This window comes from Mytilus trossulus, chromosome 10 (assembly GCF_036588685.1).
Source record: "Mytilus trossulus isolate FHL-02 chromosome 10, PNRI_Mtr1.1.1.hap1, whole genome shotgun sequence".
Lineage (NCBI taxonomy): Eukaryota > Metazoa > Mollusca > Bivalvia > Mytilida > Mytilidae > Mytilus > Mytilus trossulus.
Genome location: NC_086382.1, coordinates 70,245,624 through 70,267,174, shown reverse-complemented (window position 1 = coordinate 70,267,174; position 21,551 = coordinate 70,245,624). Strand labels below are relative to the sequence as shown.

Genomic DNA, 21,551 nt, shown 5'->3' with positions numbered 1-21,551 from the left:
TTAACAGCGCCTGGTGATGTTTGATAGCCTGACCGGTTTCGGTCCATAAAGGACCTTCATCAGAGGCAGAATGGTGGATTAATGTTTGCACCCTATTTATATAGATATGGTAACCGGCGGTTGAGTTAACCGGCGGTTGGGTTAACCGGCGGTTGCGTTAACCGGCGGTTGAGTTAACCGGCGGTTGAGTTAACCGGTGGTTGAGTTAACCGGCGGTTGAGTTTACCGGCGGTTGAGTTTACCGGCGGTTGAGTTTACCGGCGGTTGAGTTAACCGGCGGTTGAGTTTACCGGCGGTTGAGTTAACCGGTGAAAAATCCCAGTGGGATTTTCCATGGTTACAATTATCTATATTTAGCTAATGTTCATGTTACAGTAAACTTTTTGACATGTTACGGTAAACATTTTTACACTATACGGTAAGCATGTGACCTGATGATATAACCATATTTGGGCTTTAGCATTGGATAAAGGGTGTTTTAATAATTTAAGAAGTACATAGTAATCATTTAGTCTTGATCTTTGGCTTATGATCCACCTAAATATCAAGTCTTGGAATAGTATTTCATGGTAGTTATGTGATCTTAATATTTGGCTTATGATACACCTAAATATCAAGTCTTGAAATAGTACTTCCTAGTAGTCATGCAGTCTTGACCTCAGGCTTATGATACACCTGTATATCAAGTCTTGAAATAGTAATTCATGGTAGTCATGCAGTCTTGATCTTTGGCTTATGATACACCTAAATATCAAGTCTAATAATAGTATTTCATGGTAGTCATGCAGTCTTGACGTTTTAGCTTGTGATACACCAAAACATCAAGTCAAAACTATTACCCCCCCCCCCCCTAACCAAACAAAATTTGGTTTAGGGGGGGGGGGTTCTTATTGAGAATGCTTCATTTAAGCCTTTAGTACTCCTTTCAAGATCAAAGGTAGATGAATATTAATCCTCAGTGTTAGAAAGTTTTCAACACCTTAAGTTTGTAATGTAGGTATTACATATATACATCAATTTCAGGTAATCGCTAGGCTTACGCTTAGAGGTCCTATGCCAGTGAAAAATCAATAGGCAATATAGGAAAGGTGTACTGACATAAGTAGTCTCTAAACACATTAGCTCCATGGAGCTTTCGTTAGTAGAAGCCATATTAACTATGTGTATCAGTGAGAAAAATGTAAAAGCATAAAAATATAGTATATACCAATACACATAATTAACAGCGCCTGGTGATGTTTGATAGCCTGACCGGTTTCGGTCCATAAAGGACCTTCATCAGAGGCAGAATGGTGGATTAATGTTTGCACCCTATTTATATAGATATGGTAACCGGCGGTTGAGTTAACCGGCGGTTGGGTTAACCGGCGGTTGCGTTAACCGGCGGTTGAGTTAACCGGCGGTTGAGTTAACCGGTGGTTGAGTTAACCGGCGGTTGAGTTTACCGGCGGTTGAGTTTACCGGCGGTTGAGTTAACCGGCGGTTGAGTTAACCGGTGAAAAATCCCAGTGGGATTTTCCATGGTTACAATTATCTATATTTAGCTAATGTTCATGTTACAGTAAACTTTTTGACATGTTACGGTAAACATTTTTACACTATACGGTAAGCATGTGACCTGATGATATAACCATATTTGGGCTTTAGCATTGGATAAAGGGTGTTTTAATAATTTAAGAAGTACATAGTAATCATTTAGTCTTGATCTTTGGCTTATGATCCACCTAAATATCAAGTCTTGGAATAGTATTTCATGGTAGTTATGTGATCTTAATATTTGGCTTATGATACACCTAAATATCAAGTCTTGAAATAGTACTTCCTAGTAGTCATGCAGTCTTGACCTCAGGCTTATGATACACCTGTATATCAAGTCTTGAAATAGTAATTCATGGTAGTCATGCAGTCTTGATCTTTGGCTTATGATACACCTAAATATCAAGTCTAATAATAGTATTTCATGGTAGTCATGCAGTCTTGACGTTTTAGCTTGTGATACACCAAAACATCAAGTCAAAACTATTACCCCCCCCCCTAACCAAACAAAATTTGGTTTAGGGGGGGGGGGGGGTTCTTATTGAGAATGCTTCATTTAAGCCTTTAGTACTCCTTTCAAGATCAAAGGTAGATGAATATTAATCCTCAGTGTTAGAAAGTTTTCAACACCTTAAGTTTGTAATGTAGGTATTACATATATACATCAATTTCAGGTAATCGCTAGGCTTACGCTTAGAGGTCCTATGCCAGTGAAAAATCAATAGGCAATATAGGAAAGGTGTACTGACATAAGTAGTCTCTAAACACATTAGCTCCATGGAGCTTTCGTTAGTAGAAGCCATATTAACTATGTGTATCAGTGAGAAAAATGTAAAAGCATAAAAATATAGTATATACCAATACACATAATTAACAGCGCCTGGTGATGTTTGATAGCCTGACCGGTTTCGGTCCATAAAGGACCTTCATCAGAGGCAGAATGGTGGATTAATGTTTGCACCCTATTTATATAGATATGGTAACCGGCGGTTGAGTTAACCGGCGGTTGGGTTAACCGGCGGTTGCGTTAACCGGCGGTTGAGTTAACCGGTGGTTGAGTTAACCGGCGGTTGAGTTTACCGGCGGTTGAGTTTACCGGCGGTTGAGTTAACCGGCGGTTGAGTTTACCGGCGGTTGAGTTAACCGGTGAAAAATCCCAGTGGGATTTTCCATGGTTACAATTATCTATATTTAGCTAATGTTCATGTTACAGTAAACTTTTTGACATGTTACGGTAAACATTTTTACACTATACGGTAAGCATGTGACCTGATGATATAACCATATTTGGGCTTTAGCATTGGATAAAGGGTGTTTTAATAATTTAAGAAGTACATAGTAATCATTTAGTCTTGATCTTTGGCTTATGATCCACCTAAATATCAAGTCTTGGAATAGTATTTCATGGTAGTTATGTGATCTTAATATTTGGCTTATGATACACCTAAATATCAAGTCTTGAAATAGTACTTCCTAGTAGTCATGCAGTCTTGACCTCAGGCTTATGATACACCTGTATATCAAGTCTTGAAATAGTAATTCATGGTAGTCATGCAGTCTTGATCTTTGGCTTATGATACACCTAAATATCAAGTCTAATAATAGTATTTCATGGTAGTCATGCAGTCTTGACGTTTTAGCTTGTGATACACCAAAACATCAAGTCAAAACTATTACCCCCCCCCTAACCAAACAAAATTTGGTTTAGGGGGGGGGTTCTTATTGAGAATGCTTCATTTAAGCCTTTAGTACTCCTTTCAAGATCAAAGGTAGATGAATATTAATCCTCAGTGTTAGAAAGTTTTCAACACCTTAAGTTTGTAATGTAGGTATTACATATATACATCAATTTCAGGTAATCGCTAGGCTTACGCTTAGAGGTCCTATGCCAGTGAAAAATCAATAGGCAATATAGGAAAGGTGTACTGACATAAGTAGTCTCTAAACACATTAGCTCCATGGAGCTTTCGTTAGTAGAAGCCATATTAACTATGTGTATCAGTGAGAAAAATGTAAAAGCATAAAAATATAGTATATACCAATACACATAATTAACAGCGCCTGGTGATGTTTGATAGCCTGACCGGTTTCGGTCCATAAAGGACCTTCATCAGAGGCAGAATGGTGGATTAATGTTTGCACCCTATTTATATAGATATGGTAACCGGCGGTTGAGTTAACCGGCGGTTGGGTTAACCGGCGGTTGCGTTAACCGGCGGTTGAGTTAACCGGTGGTTGAGTTAACCGGCGGTTGAGTTTACCGGCGGTTGAGTTTACCGGCGGTTGAGTTTACCGGCGGTTGAGTTTCCACAATTTGATTTAAAAAAAAATCGGGCCATTCAGATGATTTTAAAATGAACAAATATTCTGAATCCAAAGTTTCTCCATACATTATAGTGTTAAATATTGAATTGGTACCATCGAAAAAGAACTAATTAAAAACTTTCGCACGAGAAAAATATCTGAGTCAGAACCCCCTCCCCTTTTTTGGGGGAAGTAAAGTGGTTGCTTCTTTAAGAAGTCATTTTGGATGATTTGCAGTAGTTTAACGATGTCTTGATTACGCATTAAAACGTAGGATCGCCATCAGCGTGCTTACAGATGAAGAGAAAGAATTGCGATGTTAAGGATCATTACATTTCTATCTCTTCTGTTTGTTTCAAATGCTATTTTTTCTCCAATGAGTATTTGGCAAAGGGAGGGGTAATGTTTTTAAAAAAAATCTATTTCTTATTGTATTTTAACGGGTTTCAGGTACTATACAAACAAACAATTAACCTCACCCTTTTTCAGTAATGCATTTATAAGTGAATCGTTGTTTGAATATACAGACCAGTGGCAAATATTTCTGTCAAATCGATTTGGGAAGACCTTTTCGAATGAATTATGTGTTCGGCAATGATGATGGGTGAGTCTTGATGAGGGGTTAATAAGGCTACGTAAAATGTTTTTATAACAAATAAATATATCAAGTTTAGACAAATATTTCGGTAAAGAACTTTATTAATAAGTGTTGTAAGTATCAATTTTATAGAAAAAAAATGTTTCTTTTTTAAATATACATGGGAAAATTAAAGTGATCAATGCTTTGAATAAGAACATACAGTTGAACTCCTCCCCCTTTATTTTGGATTGGAACCGCCTTCTTGATAATACAAATGAAGATAAATTATCCTGTATACTATATAAATTACTATACATTAATTATAACAATTATGGTATTGGAAATAAATGGATTTTATGTATTAAGAACATTTTTGATGAATGTGGCATGTCAAATATATGGCATTGCCAAGATTATTTTAACAAAAAATGGATAAAGTTAAGTATTGAGCAAAAGCTTAAAGACCAATTTCAACAAGAGTGGTGTGCAGATTTACACCAATCTTCAAAAGGTTTATGTTATAGAATTTTCAAGACTGAATTTAAATTTGAAAAGTATTTGTCGACCTTGCCTTTTAATTTTTTATATACTTTGTGTAAATTTAGATGCGGAAATCATCGTTTGCCAGTGGAGACAGGAAGGTGGCAAACTATTCCGAGATCCGAAAGGTCTTGTAATCTCTGTAGCTCTAAAGATATTGGCGATGAATTTCACTACATTATGTCATGCAATTGTTTTAACATAGAAAGAGAAAAATATTTACCACACTATTGTAACAAAAATGCAAACATTATTAAATTTAAAAATGTATTCTCATCTGAAAATGTTGTAAAACTAGAAAAATTGTGTAGATTTATACGATATATATCATTGAAAGTCTGTCCTCCTGGTTAGAGGAACTGTAATATTATTATAATGTTATTATTTTCACACATGCGAAACAAAGATATGTATTATATATGAACTGTTATTATCTCTGTAGCTATGTACTAGTTTATGAGAATAAAATCATTCATTCATTCACAAATGGATGGATCTGCCCCTGGTATGTTACCATAGGTAGTCTAGTGAATAGTTCACATGCATGAAATATCTGTCACTGGACATTAAGTAACCAATAACCAATTCATTCATGAAATATATCAAATTGCTTGTATTTCCCTTAACAAGGTTTCATGGTTCACTCTATTTTTGTGTACAAAGTAATTACATGGAAGATAATATAAATGATTACAATTTTAGATGGCATTGTACTCTAATCAAGTTATAATGAACTACAATGTATATTTGTTACTCTTTATTTAATTGAAAGAAACTTTTAATTGTCAAAAACATTTCTTGATCCAAAGATTAAATAGTGGGATGTTTAAAAATTAATTTGAAAACTAATTACAAACTATTTAGTTTAATTTGGAACACAACATTTTTTCCAAAATAGCCAGTAGCAATTTGTATTTCAATATCTTGATTACGATACAATGAAATCTAACCCTTGTGGTCATTCATGCGTAGTTACTTAGTACACGAACAAGTATGTACTACGAAAGTTAGAAGACAAATTCAAGCAATTTGATTGGACGAAAAGTTGTAAGTATGTGCTAAACTGCATGTAAACATTGAGTTTTATCAATGGGAACGCAATTATGTTTAGTTTATGTGTGAGTTTAGGTCAATGTGAACACGGCCTAAGTCGTTACAAATTTTTTAACCAGCCTTTTAATAACAACACAAAGTTCTGTTCAGTAGGAATACACTGATAGTACACCAACGGAACAACCTTGTTTATATAGTACCCGTAGAAAATATCCCATTAATCAAATAAAGTAATAATTAAACTTTTGCATCTTTGAAGTGACCGTTGAATTACTCTTAATAATTAAACTCTTAACTTCCCCAATACACTTAAAAGTAAAATGTGTAATGGGGTTTACGTTACATGGTCATTCAGTTATCTGAATGCAGTGTTTACTTACATCATAAACCCATCTGACTAAATTTGTACATTGTCTATAAAATTTTATACATGGTCATTTATTTCTTGACAAGTGCAACTAAACTTTGTATATATACATTATAACATGCATAAGGCAGAACCGAATAGAGTAAACAAAATTAAAAGACAGGACATAGAGTCAAAGATTTCAAGTAATAAAAAATGCAAAACAGCTGATCTTTGAAAATAAAAAAATAAAAATGCTACATAGAAAAAAAAAATCATATTCAATTCATGTATGTACTAATGTGAAATTGTGATTTAATCGACAAAAAGTGGGTCATGCCACGAAGAATAACAAGTTACGTAATCCTGAACTCAAAACATTTTTTCTTCTACTTTCTGTTTGCTGTTTTTACTAGGCCGCACCACTTCCACATGTTCCAGTAAACATGATATCCTTCCACTTTTCAGGATTGATATCCCCCGAAATATGCAAGATTTTTTAAAAATCTATATATATGTTTCAATTCAGCATAAACTTATAATCAAACAGAATAAATTGAGTTCAGAAAAAAAATCAGAAAAAATGCACTATTTTGTTTCCCTACATGTTTTGACATGCACGGAGAAACTGGAGTTGTAATACAAGACTGGTACCTATAGTACCTTATCGTGTAAACATTCTGTATAGATCATACATGTATATTGATATCAAAGCAATTGAAAAACTAAATATCAAATAATGTAACCAATCTTAAACAAACATTTTAACATGCAGTTATCATAAAAATTAATTTTGATGTACAAAATTATCATAAATAAAATTGAGAATGGAATAAAGCATTTCTGTGTACTTGCCTATTACCTGTGTTTGTACGATGTATATTAAGTGTATAACTTACTTTGTGAACATGTTGAAGCTCTGGTTTCCGTTGACCTAAATCTTTAACTGAACAGATTTCAGAAAATCAAAAGTCTTGTTGTCTACACAGGAAATTCAATGCTCTGTCTGATTAGATGAATGTATGAATTGAAAACTGTCATAACTAGAAACAACATAATTATATGTTTATAGAGGGGGACAAGGGGGGTCCCAATAACAGCAAAACAGCAAATTGATTTGGCTTATAACAGATAACAAGGAATTAAAATGGACAAAAAAAGATAACAGTAAATGAAATATTAAAAGAAGTCCGATCCTTGACAAATCCAATATTTTTTATTATGGGTATATATATATTCCTTTGTAATGAATTCCATTTTCTATGAACATGTTTTAAAATTGTGTATCTAGAATGTGTTTAATACTCAATATATTTGTATACGCTTCTTTACAGGACGTTTTATGGAATACTGTTGTCTGTCTGTCGTCAACATGTCGAACATTAGCTCCAACACTCTTTAACCAATTTGCATAAAACGTTAGGAAATTGTTTATACATTGTATCTAATGACGTGTGCTCCCCTTAGTTTTTTTTTATATAAATTTCAGATTTTAAGTTTCTGAGTAATATTAGGGGGTTTATTCAATATTTTTTTTCTTCAGTTTCTGATAATATCTCAAAAATCCTTTCACAAATTTGCAAGAATTTTTAAATTAGTGAATTGTTTATATCTATTGACATGAGCTCCCTTTCAATTTTTATAATTTTTAGATTTTACGTTTCAGAGTTAAGGGTTTTAATTAAATGAGGTGTGTGATTTTTTCTAAATAAGACTATGAGGCAAAGTAGTATATAGGGTAGAAAAATCAAACGCACCAACTATAAGCATGGTATTTATCAAGTACCTCGATTGACGAACCAATTTAAAGACTCCAACAGTAATTTATTCCACTATTTTCAAAGGCTCAATTTGAAATTTTTTTTCAGGCTTTTGATTGCACCAAGTGTACTAGTAATTAGAATACATAGTTTGGTAGGGGACCAATAGCCTGAAGATGAAATAAATCTTTGTTTGTAATTAGCTATGTGCAGCTTCGGAACCCAGTACATTACATGGTTGGAACTTTCAATGTACAATGTGTTTGGTTCTGCTTTGAAAAGAATCACAGAGCTGAGTCAATGTACCAAGGTTAACTGGTTGTAAGCTAAGGAGCTAGTCCTTAAATGAGATTCTTGTCAGATATTCCTGCATGGCCATATATTTTCCTTTTTGTCATATTAAGAATTTTTCTGATTTAATATGTTGGTACGGAAAACAAGGAACATTATCCTCATACAAAAGAATGAGATAATTCTAAATACATGTTCCAAAAAAAAAAGGAATTTATTACAAAGGATAATCATAAGATATACTGGAATTGTCCTGGACCTCACTTCTGTGAAGGGTATATGCTGGGGGATATGTTCCTGGTATATGTTAATGCAATCCTTCTCTGAATACGGGACCAACATATTAGTAGTGGTAGACCCCAATGTCTAATGATCTTCAATTTATACCGAAAATTTATGTAAAAAAATGCTAACATTCAAATTTTCAATAACAGTTAACAGCAAACACATAATCACAATAACAGATACCAAAAAGACTAAAAGCTCAATAACAGCTAACAAAGAATAGGACAATAACAGCTAACAGCAAATATATTTTCAGAATAACATAACAAAGAATGAAATTGCTCCATAACAGCATAACAGTTAAACCCCTTGCCCCCCTCTTTATAATAACAAAACCTTATTGGCCTTATTAACCCATCAAATCAAAGATGGGGTTACATTAATTCGACCATCCTGGATGGGGTTACATTCGAATATAACACTGACATCTAGTATAACAAAGTAAAAATATGTATGTGCCTCACTTACCCAAGTCAATTTTCAAATGATTCAAATATAAATATTACAGAAATCAGTTATCACAGGGATGGGCTTATATTGACTTCAATTCCAAAATATTTCTTTTACTTTCGATCTGCGACTTGTGCAACTGAAGTGCCTAATTCTGAAATTAGATAACAACAGGGGAGGGACTAACTTTGAATTAAACATTTCTCCAACATAACGTAAAAGAGTTATGCCGCTTTATATAGTGACGACATGTAAGCTTGCATTTCCTATCCTGATTTTCTTGATAGAGGGTTACTGCTCACAAGGAAGCTATTAAACCAAGAGTTCCAAATGGTGAAGTTGAAATCATCCCCTTCGTAAATTTTACGGACGCCATCACGAGTTGGTTGACCGTTATGGAATAACCGTTTCACAAATGATATCGGATATGTTCCCTACGTCTTAACTAAAATCACCTTCCCTTTCATGAATATGACCTACCGAATTAGACTATTTACCGGATTTGTAATCACATAAGCAACACGACGGGTGCCACATGTGGAGCAGGATCTGCTTACCCTTCCGGAGCACCTGAGATCACCCCTAGTTTTTGGTGGGGTTCGTGTGTTTATTCTTTAGTTTTCTATGTTGTGTCATGTGTACTATTGTTTTTCTGTTTGTCTTTTTCATTTTTAGCCATGGCGTTGTCAGTTTGTTTTAGATTTATGAGTTTGACTGTCCCTTTGGTATCTTTCGTCCCTCTTTTAAGCCAAAAACATTTTTTTTTTAAATTCTGGTTTTACTCTGTTTGATGGGATGAAGGAATGATATAAACAAACACATGTACGAATTGAAAACTGTAATTTTATTTCATATTATTAAAATAGCGAAGAAAAAATAATAATTAAAGCAATAAATCTTATTTATTGTATAGCAATATACTATTTCCCAAAGAACGTAACCAAAAGTTAGCGTGCAATGAATTCTAATATTGCACTAGTGCAATAAATCTTCAAAATTCATGACGTCATCAACGTTTAAATCTCAGTTTAAACAAATTTTTACTTTCAAATATTATATTGCTTAGGTTGTTCCCCTCCGTAAAACATTCAGTTTGCCTTCGGAATATATACAAATATTAACGGTCGGTATGAGCTAATGATGGCCTTGAACTTGAACGTTTCGGTTCCCGGTTTGACGACGTCCACATACGATACCAGTTGAAATGGCGTTAAACGTCAGACTGAAGTAATTTCTTGATCAGTTCGTGGAAACATCCCAAACTCATGAAGTCTTGATTTTATAACAGGGGGAAACATAATTATATTGAAGCAAATGCTTTTTATCGGGCATCGGCAAAATAGCAAATATGATATTTGACCATCTCTGATTAATATAACTGAGCTAATTCTTTAGAAATCTATTTACATGTTAAATCAATCATCCTTAATCAGAACGATAGTTGTATGCATTGTGAGTGTATGCGAGTAGGAGAGAAAGGCTTTTTTATTTTTACTTTATGTGATTACATGCTTGTTATGAGCCCTATGATTAGGAAATAAAATATCTTTATATTTATCTTTTATCTATTGCATCATTATAAATTTGAGAAATATATATATATATATACAATATGACATAGACAACCGCATAGCTCCAAAATATATTGCTTTTGAAATAATAGCTAGTTATTTGAATTGCATACCATATCTTTAAATAAAATAGGTTTCAACTTGGCTTCCCCTTACCAGGGATTTGCTATTCTAACGGGACTTGTCTCTATTAGTTTTAATTAATTTTATTATTATCATGTATACATAAAATGTCCCTCTGCTAACTTATATTCTATTTTTCCAGCGCCGGCAAAATGACACTAAATTAATGGTGCCAGTAAAATAGCCCGGCATTTCTATAGAAATAGGTTATTTTGCCGGTTTGAACTAAGATATTTCACACAGTGCCGGCAAAATAGTAACTGCCTTTTATTTAACAACAAAGAAATATAGATTACATGTCGACTGCTTTCCGCATTCAATAATTTTCGTGAAATGTACGAGCTTATCATAGATAGCCGATTGAGCGACGATATTATTTATAGGTAAAAAAAAAAGGGGGTTAGGAGGGGTCCTGATCCCTAAACCCGGGCTTAAAAACATGAAATCCCGAGGTCCCGAATTTAAATAAATTAAAACCTAACATCCCGAAATTCGCGAAAAAGAAATCCCGGATCCCGAAATCCTGAGCTTAAAAAAAAACGATCCCGATAAGGCCTCCTATCCCTTCCTCATAAATCTCATAAATGCTGAAAACAAAATTATTGGTGGTACACCATCAGGCTGTTGTTTGATATACATGAGTGGGGGGCTAAATCGCTGTTATTTTGAAACTCTCTCCCTTTAAGCTTTCATTTCTTGAATGACACATTCCAAGCCCCCCCTTTCCCCTCTTCCATTTTTTTAATCCTACATCCCCACTTTAATCTATCCCTGTCCGGTAAACATAAACACAGTTTTGCTATAATTATGTACTGACCATGACTGATTTGATTAAGCCTTTTAGGGATTTTTTTTTATTCATATTTTTACAGAATTGACCAATTGACCATGTCTGTTCCTAGTATTAAGATAAGTATAAAACAAACTATGCCCTCCTTTCAACTGGTGTATTGTAGGTTTTTTTGTCCCAAAATTTTTAAATTATGAAGCCTATTCTTGTTTTGAAGCATCTTACCTGGACAATTATAAAGTACATGCAATTCTTTCAACTTCCAAACTTTTTTACAGTGCTTTATTTTTTTGTATGCTATAAATCAATAAACATTTACAGTAATGACATTAGCGCATGATACGCCCGTCACATTTTCACAGAATAAGTTTAATTACTTCTCAATGTGATATTTGAAATTCATGAAAATCAAACAGGAGATTACATTAATAGATATAAACAATTGACCAAAATTTCATAACATTTGCTGACGCATATTGTTGAGTTAATGTCCGAAAACTGGAAAATTCCACCTTTTTTTAAGTGAATAAAACCCCATAACTCAGAAATGTAAAATCTAAAATTGATAAAATCATAAACATCAACAGATATAAACTATTCACCAAAGTTTCTAGTCCGAGATTACTCTGACGTCCAACGGCTGTTTTGCCAAACAAGCTTGGGACGTGGGATCACGTCTTGCAGAGTAATCTCGGACAACAAAGTTTCATGAGAACTGGTGAAAGCATTTTTCAGTTTTTGTCCGAATCTAGAGAAATCCCCTTTTCTGACAAATATATGACTCTGTAACTCAGAAACGTGAAATCTAAAATTTATAAAAATCAAAAATGAGCTCTTGTCAATAGATATAAACAATTCACCAAAATTTCGCAATGAAAAATAAAGTCAACTGGGAAACGTAAAAATCTATTTATCAAATAAAACAAAAAGGAGCTCACGTCAATAGATATAAACAAAGTGCTATGCAAATTGATAAATGGGTTTTAAAGTTAATGTCCAACATGTTAACGACGGACGGACAGACAGTCAACTGTATACCACAATATGTTCCGTAAACGGGCATATACAAATCATCTTGATTCTTAATGTCTTTTCTGTGGTCACCATAACTAGTTGAAAAGATATTAAAAGGTGAAGCTTTATCTTAATACAGGAAATAAAATACTATATTACCCGCCTTAGAACAATTACCCTCAAACTCAATCCCAGCCTTAAGTTCTCTTTGTAGTACAATATTTTAGATAGATATTCTTAAACACAAGTTACTGTCTGGAAACTACAAAAATGCCGGTCTTTGGCACTGGATTCCTGTATGTTTTGAGCAATTACCTTTAAACTCAATCCCAGCCTTACATTTGTGATATGGAACTTTGTGGTCAAGGTCACATGAAACCTGCCAACGGTCAGGTCTGCCTTTCAATCATTTCACAAATCAAATAGTTTACCTATTGCCTACAGTATCAAAGTGATCCGAAATGAAGTTGAGGTCAGGTAAACCCTGTCTGATAGGCATGTAGACATTGCAAGGAACTAATATACCAAATAGTAAACATATTACTCATAATCATGGAAATTCACACAACACAAATTGAAATGAGCCAGACGTCACATCTTGATTCGACTGCAGATGTTGAACCTTGAAGGCTGAACAATATTTGACAAAACGTTCAAGCTTGGTACAGCTTTGTATTTCGATTGTGATTAAAATTTGACGCAGTAAAGGTTCCCGAAACCGAATGAATGTGGTATATGCATGTAAAACCAGATGATCCGCAGGGCGCAGCTTTATACGACCGCAGAGGTTGAACCCTGAACGGTTGGGGCAAGTATGGACACAACATTCAAGCTGGATTCAGCTCTAAATTTGGATTGTGATTAAATAGTTTACACAGCATAGGTTTCTGACACAGAATGAATGTGTTCTAATGAACTTAACATTTTGTTTTCTCTTACAGCAATTTATTATGCTGTTGAATATTAATCCTCTTAAAAAAATGTTTGAAGAAATTTTCTTTTTATTTATGAAATTCCAAATAAGAAAATTGAACCCAATTTTTTTAATCACATCCCCCTTTCCCTTATTCCAAAACTAATCTCAATTAAAATTTCTAATGGAGTTTGCAACAATAACTACTCATTTTAAATACATCATAAAATATTAAGATGTAAAAAAACTGCTTGTTATCACTGAATGGTAAAGATTATTTTAATTTATCAGTTGGTAGTAAACAGTGAATATGTATAGCCAGACTATTTGCTGGGTATTAAAATGAAGATTCAAGTCGGTATAAAGTTTAACAATTTAATAAACGATCCAACAAGAATATAACGATGTTACAATATTGAGTCCGGTGTTCACGGTTTAAGAACCTATCCAAAAACTGAATATAAATTATTTTTAAGAAGTATATAAAACATAATAACATAAAAATACACGTAACAACGGATTAAGCAATTATTGTCCATTGTTCAGATAATCTGCTAAAACTGTCTTTGACACGTAGATACGAAGTCCATTATCGGATTAGTAGAAACATACATTTTAAACCAAAAGATAATTGTGTAAGAATATTTGAGTTAAGAATGACAATTGAAAGATATAGTAATTAAAGTCAGAAAAATGATAGTCCAACTAATTAGAGTGCTTCTCGTCCGGTCATAATACATTGTATATTGTATATAACAAAGATTTAAGTTGATTCTGGACAAAGAAAGATAACTCCAATTAAAAAAAATCTTGCTATTGCACAATATTGTGCAATTAGATATTTCTTGCTTACTATTCTGGACAAAGAAAGATAAATCTAATTAAAAAAAAAATGCTATTTCACAATATTGTGTAATTAGATATTTCTTGCCATTGTGCAATACTGTGCAATTGAAAAGACTTGCTATTGCACAATACTTAATATAATAATTTTAGATCCTGATTTGGACCAACTTGAAAACTGGGCCCATAATCAAAAATCTAAGTACATGTTTGGATTCAGCATATCAAAGAACCCCAAGATTTCAATTTTTGTTAAAATCAAACTAAGTTTAATTTTGGACCCTTTGGACTTTAATGTAGACCAATTTGAAAACAAGACCAATCAAAGCGCGAAAGCGCTGTAAAGGCAGTTAATTACAGGTTGTGTGTATTTCTAGTCCAGTTATACCATTATCTTCCATAGAACAGAGGTGGTTTGTAGAATTTAAGATTCAGAGTTCTTTTGTACCTAGTTCACCTATATCTATAGTCTATGTTTACAGTATATTTTATGTGCCTCCCATGAAATGCATTTTTAGCCATGGCCTTGTCAGTTTGCTTTAAATTTATGAGTTTGACTGTCCCTTTGGTGTCTTTCGTCCCTCTTCTTAAGACATATAAGAACTTTTCCTTTTCAATATAAATAGACTATTCTTAATTATTGATTGTATACACATATTCTATGACTCTCATAAAAAATAGTTCACAAAGATTGACTAGTCTCTGTACTGTGTTTATAGCAAGAACATCAAGTAACATAATGGTAAATGTACATAGTAACATGTCAACTTTTTTGATGACCATACCTGGCAACTGTCAGTATTTGCAGAGTATTTCCCCCATCGAGCTCAAGGCTCCCAAATTGAAATTTTGTAAGAGCAATTTTGTCGACTATTTTAAAGAAAACAATTAATTCAATAATGGCTATGAGCTTGTTAATGCACGAAGAAGCCAAAAACCACATTAGAATATATTTGAAGGGAATCCATGACAAATCGTCCCACTTTAAAAACAAGAGTGCACACACTGAAATGTCTCGCCTTCTTTACTAATCATTGATATTATGTTGATAATCCTAATAATAAAGCTTTATTACAACTGTCACATAATCTTAACATAAACCAAGAAAACTAAACATTGACAATTGAACCATGAAAATGAGGTCAAGGTTAGATAAACCATGCCAGGTAGGCAAGTACAGCTAACAATTCTTCCATACAACAAATAAAATTGACTTATTGGTTATAGTTTAAGAAAAACAGACCAAAACACAAAAGCTTAACACTGAGCAATGAATTGTAAAAAATGAGATCAAGGTCAAATAAAACCTGCGCGACTGACATGTAGATCATGAAATATTTCCATACACCAAATATAGTTGACCTATTGCATATAGTATTAGAAAAAAAGGCCAAAACTCAAAAACTTAACTTTGACCACTGAATCATGAAAATGAGGTCAAGGTCATATGAAACCTGCCAGGTAGACCTGTACACCTTACAACCATTCTATACACAAAATATAGAAGACCTATTGCAAACAGTATAAGAAAAACAGACCAAAACACAAAACTTAACTATAACTACTAAACCATGAAAATGAGGTCAAGGTCAGATGACACCTGCCAGTTGGACATGTACACCTTACAGTGCTTCCATACACCGAATTTACTAGACCTATTGCTTATAGTATCTCAGATATGGACTTGACCACCAAAACTTAACCTTGTTCGCTGATCCATGAAATGAGGTCGAGGTCAAGTGAAAACTGTCTGACGGGCAAGAGGACCTTGCAAGCTACGCACATACCAAATATAGTCATCATATTACTTATAATAAGAGAGAATTTAACATTACAAAAAATTTAACTTTTTTTCAAGTAGTCACTGAACCATGAAACCTTACAACCATTCTATACACAAAATATAGAAGACCTATTGCAAACAGTATAAGAAAAACAGACCAAAACACAAAACTTAACTATAACTACTAAACCATGAAAATGAGGTCAAGGTCAGATGACACCTGCCAGTTGGACATGTACACCTTACAGTGCTTCCATACACCGAATTTACTAGACCTATTGCTTATAGTATCTCAGATATGGACTTGACCACCAAAACTTAACCTTGTTCGCTGATCCATGAAATGAGGTCGAGGTCAAGTGAAAACTGTCTGACGGGCAAGAGGACCTTGCAAGCTACGTACATACCAAATATAGTTATCCTATTACTTATAATAAGAGAGAATTTAACATTACAAAAAATTTAACTTTTTTTTTCAAGTAGTCACTGAACCATGAAAATGAGGTCAAGGACATTGGACATGTGACTGACGGAAACTTCGTAACATGAGGCAACCATATACAAAGTATGAAGCATCCAGGTCTCCCACCTTCTAAAATATAAAGCTTTTAAGAACTGAGCTAACATCGCCGCCGCCCCCGGATCACTATCCCTATGTTGAGCTTTCTGCGACAAAAGTTGCAGGCTCGACAAAAAAACTGCCCCAACCTGGATTACCAAATCGCCCCCCACTTGTGAACCGTGTTAAATCCCGTTAATATTACCCCTGCCAACTGGTCCCACCTAATGGAAATTGGTGAAATCTAGATAAATATATTAATAACCAGGATGAATTTAGTAATGCCAACTCACCCCACTTATGGAAAAAGATGTTATCCCATGGAATATAAGTTCAATTCCATATATTGCATTAAGATACATTTAACAGGTTTCTTTTCAATTGTTATGCAAATAACTTAGAGCTTCAAAACTTAGTTATTCTTTAACAATCAGGGTTTTTTTAGAATTATAATTTCAGTATATATCAATAATAGTAAGTAAATTAATTTTCGGTTTGTTTGTATTCTGTGTACATTAGTTTTCATTAAAGTGGTGCGAGTTTTTATTTTTAATTATATATATATTATTAATCTAAATATTACCGTTTTTTTATAAGTAGGGCAAGTTGGCAGGAGTAATATTAAACATGATTTAACCAATTTCACATGTGGGGCGATTTGATAAATCAGTTTGTGGCGTTTTTTTTAAAAAGTGGGGCGATTAGCCAGTGGGGCGACTTGTCCTGCTTCCATTTGAAGGCCCCCTTGGAGGTTTTGTATGACTATATGAACCATCTTTCATGTAAAACCCCCATGTGCATTTTGAAAAGTTGGCAGATATGTTTCTAACTCCAGGCAAAATCTACTGGTATGAATGAAAAAGAAGTTTTTAATTAAGGCTCTGTGGCCATAACAGCTGTCTCATTAGCATTTTAACCACTTCCAATATTTGCAATTAAAACAATAGAAGAAAATTATTCAATGCAAAAACAAAACTTACTTGTAAGTAAATATGAAATTCTCTTTACGGTATGAGTTTTTCTCATTGTTTGAGATTGTACAGTAGTACATGTACCTGTAACTGCTTATACCAATTTCTTATTCACTTTTGCTTGATTAACTCACTAAATATCATATACATTGTACCACATCTCCTTATTTTTATAAGCATTCCAATAACATGAACAATTGTAATTCAATTCTATATACCAAAGCAAAATGATCTGCACCACTTTCATTCACTAGTATGCATCTTTTGGCAAAATACAAGTTCTTAAATGACACAATATATATTTATTGATAAAAAAAAAAAAATTTAGTATACAACTCTATAAACAGGTATAAAAAAACACAGCTGTGTCATAACTTGTGAAATCTGTGCTGAAAACACAAACGTTGATGGTATTTGATTAATTCCATATGTGAAGCTCAACATTAGCTCGTCAGTTGGTGTTGGACAGTTATAGTTCCTTTCTGCAGGCTAGGATGAATGGCTTTTCAGGAAAACCAATTTCACAAATCAAAACTTTCCTCTAGATTTCTCCTACAATATTCATCCAGTTTAGTTCTTTTGTTTTAATTGGACACCGTCCTGATTTTTAATTTTGCAAACCATTCAGTCTCTTGCTTGCAAATGGTGCATGAAATTATGATGGGTATGGCAGTAGACAAGTGTCTTTAAAGTGGGTTTGTGCCCTGAAAAAAAGTTTTATAACTTAATTTTTTTGAAACTTGTGCAACACACATACCTAAATAACTATAACATAGAAGAGAGCAGCATTCGTGTCAATGTTTTGTTCCTGTTTACATTGTCATTGATATTTTTTTCAGAAAGCCTGAGCTCATGAATTCCTGTCATTACATCCTAAATTAACATAATTACTGCTAGCTAGCTAGAATAATTATCAGTATGCAATACGTACACTATCATTGTACAGCCCAAGTCTTCAGTATATATAATTGTTGCATTCATTCACTCCTGTGTTCAGTCGTTCAAAAATATTTAAACATCAACAAATGAACTTTAATAAGGACAAGAAAACACTAGAAAAGATACGTACATACAACCCGTGTTTAAGTGTATTTGAGAGAAATATATCGGGTTAAACGATTTATAAAGGAGAAATATATCTGGTTAAACGATGTATAAAGGAGGAAAAATTGTAGATATTGCATTACGATGCTTTCCACCTAATAGCACGTGGATATGTTTACATATTTAGACTTGACCCAGTATGACCCGTACCTTGAAGGTCACCGCCGTCGACTAGACTACAGTCGTGTATAAGACAACAAAAAGCTTAAGCCTGTACTATTTGTGTGAAGTAAATGTGTTTGTTCTGTACATTTAAATTGTTTTACCTGATAGCAAGGACGTAAATCTATCCGTTTCCTTCTCAATTCACTTTGTCATATTCTTCGAGCTTCTTCGAAACATACGTATTACTGCGCCGGAAGTGAGAAAAATATGAGAAATCCTCGTAAAATAATGCTATTTTCAATTTTGTGGAATCCATTTTGTTATATTTATTATACAAAGATAAAAAAAAGTTACGATTAATTATGAATTTGATATCATTATACGGAACGTTTGTGGATTATTTTTTCCATAGCTGTAAAACGGTCATTTTGGCGGGAAATCATGTACACATACACACGTAGATTGGCTGGTACCCGATCGTAATGATACACATCACATACACAAAAAGCTTATACCCGGAACGTAGTACCGGGAACCAGGATAATACGTAGACAACATACATAACTAATACCGAAATTGAAAACGCTTTACAGTTTCTCGTTCATAAACCGAATTCCGCTTTGAATTATAGAAGATGCAATATTAATCATGTTCAGTCGACTTTTCATTGTTATATCAACGTCTGAACTAATTAAAGAATCTTTAGATGTCAGATAACACTCGAAATTGACCCGACCTCTTTTCGCACGGAATACACATAATGATAGTTTGTAGTCAGGTTGACTGCTTATAATGCAAAATACACACTCATAACAAGTTCTATAAAACAAACAAAACACACTGATCGTTTCTTTAGTCCCCAATGTAAATGAAAGAAATAAAAACCATATCATACCATAAAAAGAAGAGGAGAAATTCGAACATTTCCGGATCTATTTCTAGCCAAAAGACCCCCTGCAAAGATTGCGTATGAAAAGATGAACATCATGACTTAAAAGTCAGGCCTTAAAGCACTGCCTTTAAAAATGAAGAATCTACATACACAGTTAGATTTTGCATATCAAAGAACCCCATTTATTCAATTTTTGATGAAATCAAACAAAGTTTAATTTTGGACCCCGATTTGGACCAACTTGAAAACAGGGCCAATAATCAAGAATCTAAGTACATTTTTATATTCAGCATATCAAAGAACCCAACCGATTCATTTTTTGTCAAAATCAAACTTGTTTAATTTTGGACCCTTTGGACCTTAATGTAGACCAATTTGAAAACGGGACCAAAAGTTAAGAATCTACATACACAGTTAGATTCGGCATCTCAAAGAACCCCAATTATTCAATTTTGATGAAATCAAACACAGTTTAATTTTGGACCCTTTGGGCCCCTTATTCCTAAACTGTTGGGACCAAAACTCCGAAAATCAATACCAACCTTCCTTTTATGGTCATAAACCTTGTGTTTAAATTTCATAGATTTCTATTTACTTAAACTAACGTTATGGTGCGAAAACCAAGAAAAATGCTTTTTTGGGTCCCTTTTTGGCCCCTAATTCCTAAACTGTTGGGACCTTGACTACCAAAATCAATACCAACCTTCCTTTTGTGGTCATAAACATTATGTTTAAATTTCATTGATTTCTATTTACTTAAAACTAAAGTTATTGTGCGAAAACCAAGAATAATGCTTATTTGGGCCCTTTTTTTGGCCCCTAATTCCTAAAATGTTGAAACCAAAACTCCCAAAATCAATCCTAACCTTTCTTTTGTCGTCATAAACCTTGTTTCAACATTTCATAGATTTCTATTAACTTAAACTACAGTTATAGTGCGAAAACCAAGAAAATGCTTATTTGGGCCCTTTTTAGCCCCTAATTCCTAAAAAGTTGGGACCAAAACTCCCAAAATCAATTCCAACCTTTCTTTTGTGGTCATAAACCTTGTGTTAAAATTTCATAGATTTCTATTCACTTTTACCAAAGTTAGAGTGCTAACGAAAACTAAAAGTATTCAGACGCCGACAACGACGACGACGCCAACGTGATAGCAATATACAACGAAATTTTTTTCAAATTTTGCGGTCGTATAAAAATAAGACATATACCTACATTTGCATTAGGGTCCAGTATCCAAAATCTAAATGTTTGGGTAGATTCAGCATTTTAAACCACCACCAAAACATATATTTTTTTAACTAATTTTTTACTCTTCAGACCTTAATATGAGCCAATTTGAAAACCATGACAGACCAAAAGTCAAAATTCCAAGTACACTGTTAAATCCAGCATATCAAAGAAACTAACAAATTTCAATTTATGTTGAAACCAAACAAAACTATATTTTAGACCTAAAATGACAAAACATTTCAGGGCCTTTCATAACTGACAATGAAGTATGGGCATTACTCATTCTTGAAGGCTGTACAGTAACCAATAGTTGTTGATTTCTGTGATTTCTCTTGTGGAGAGTTGTCTCATCAACAATTATACCACATCATCTTTTTTACATTCAATGTGGACGAACTTCCAAAAGGACTCAGACAGTTTCATTTTGGACCCTTTGAACCTTAATGTGAACCAATTAAAAAAATTAGACACAAAATGAAAATTCTGAATACACAGTTATATACAG

General features: G+C 33.6%; 1 protein-coding gene across 3 annotated transcripts in view; it reads right to left on the bottom strand.

The window, feature by feature from the left end:
- LOC134688447 (uncharacterized) overlaps window positions 1-7,367 on the bottom strand; it is a 30,237-nt gene extending 22,870 nt beyond the window's left edge. The window contains exon 1 of one of the 3 annotated variants that reach the window (XM_063549167.1): window positions 7,259-7,367. In XM_063549167.1, the coding sequence (XP_063405237.1) occupies window positions 7,259-7,269 (11 nt within the window). In that variant the 5' untranslated portion in view covers window positions 7,270-7,367. The other 2 variants (XM_063549169.1, XM_063549168.1) reach the window with 2 other exon arrangements.
- Window positions 7,368-21,551: the final 14,184 nt, after the last annotated feature.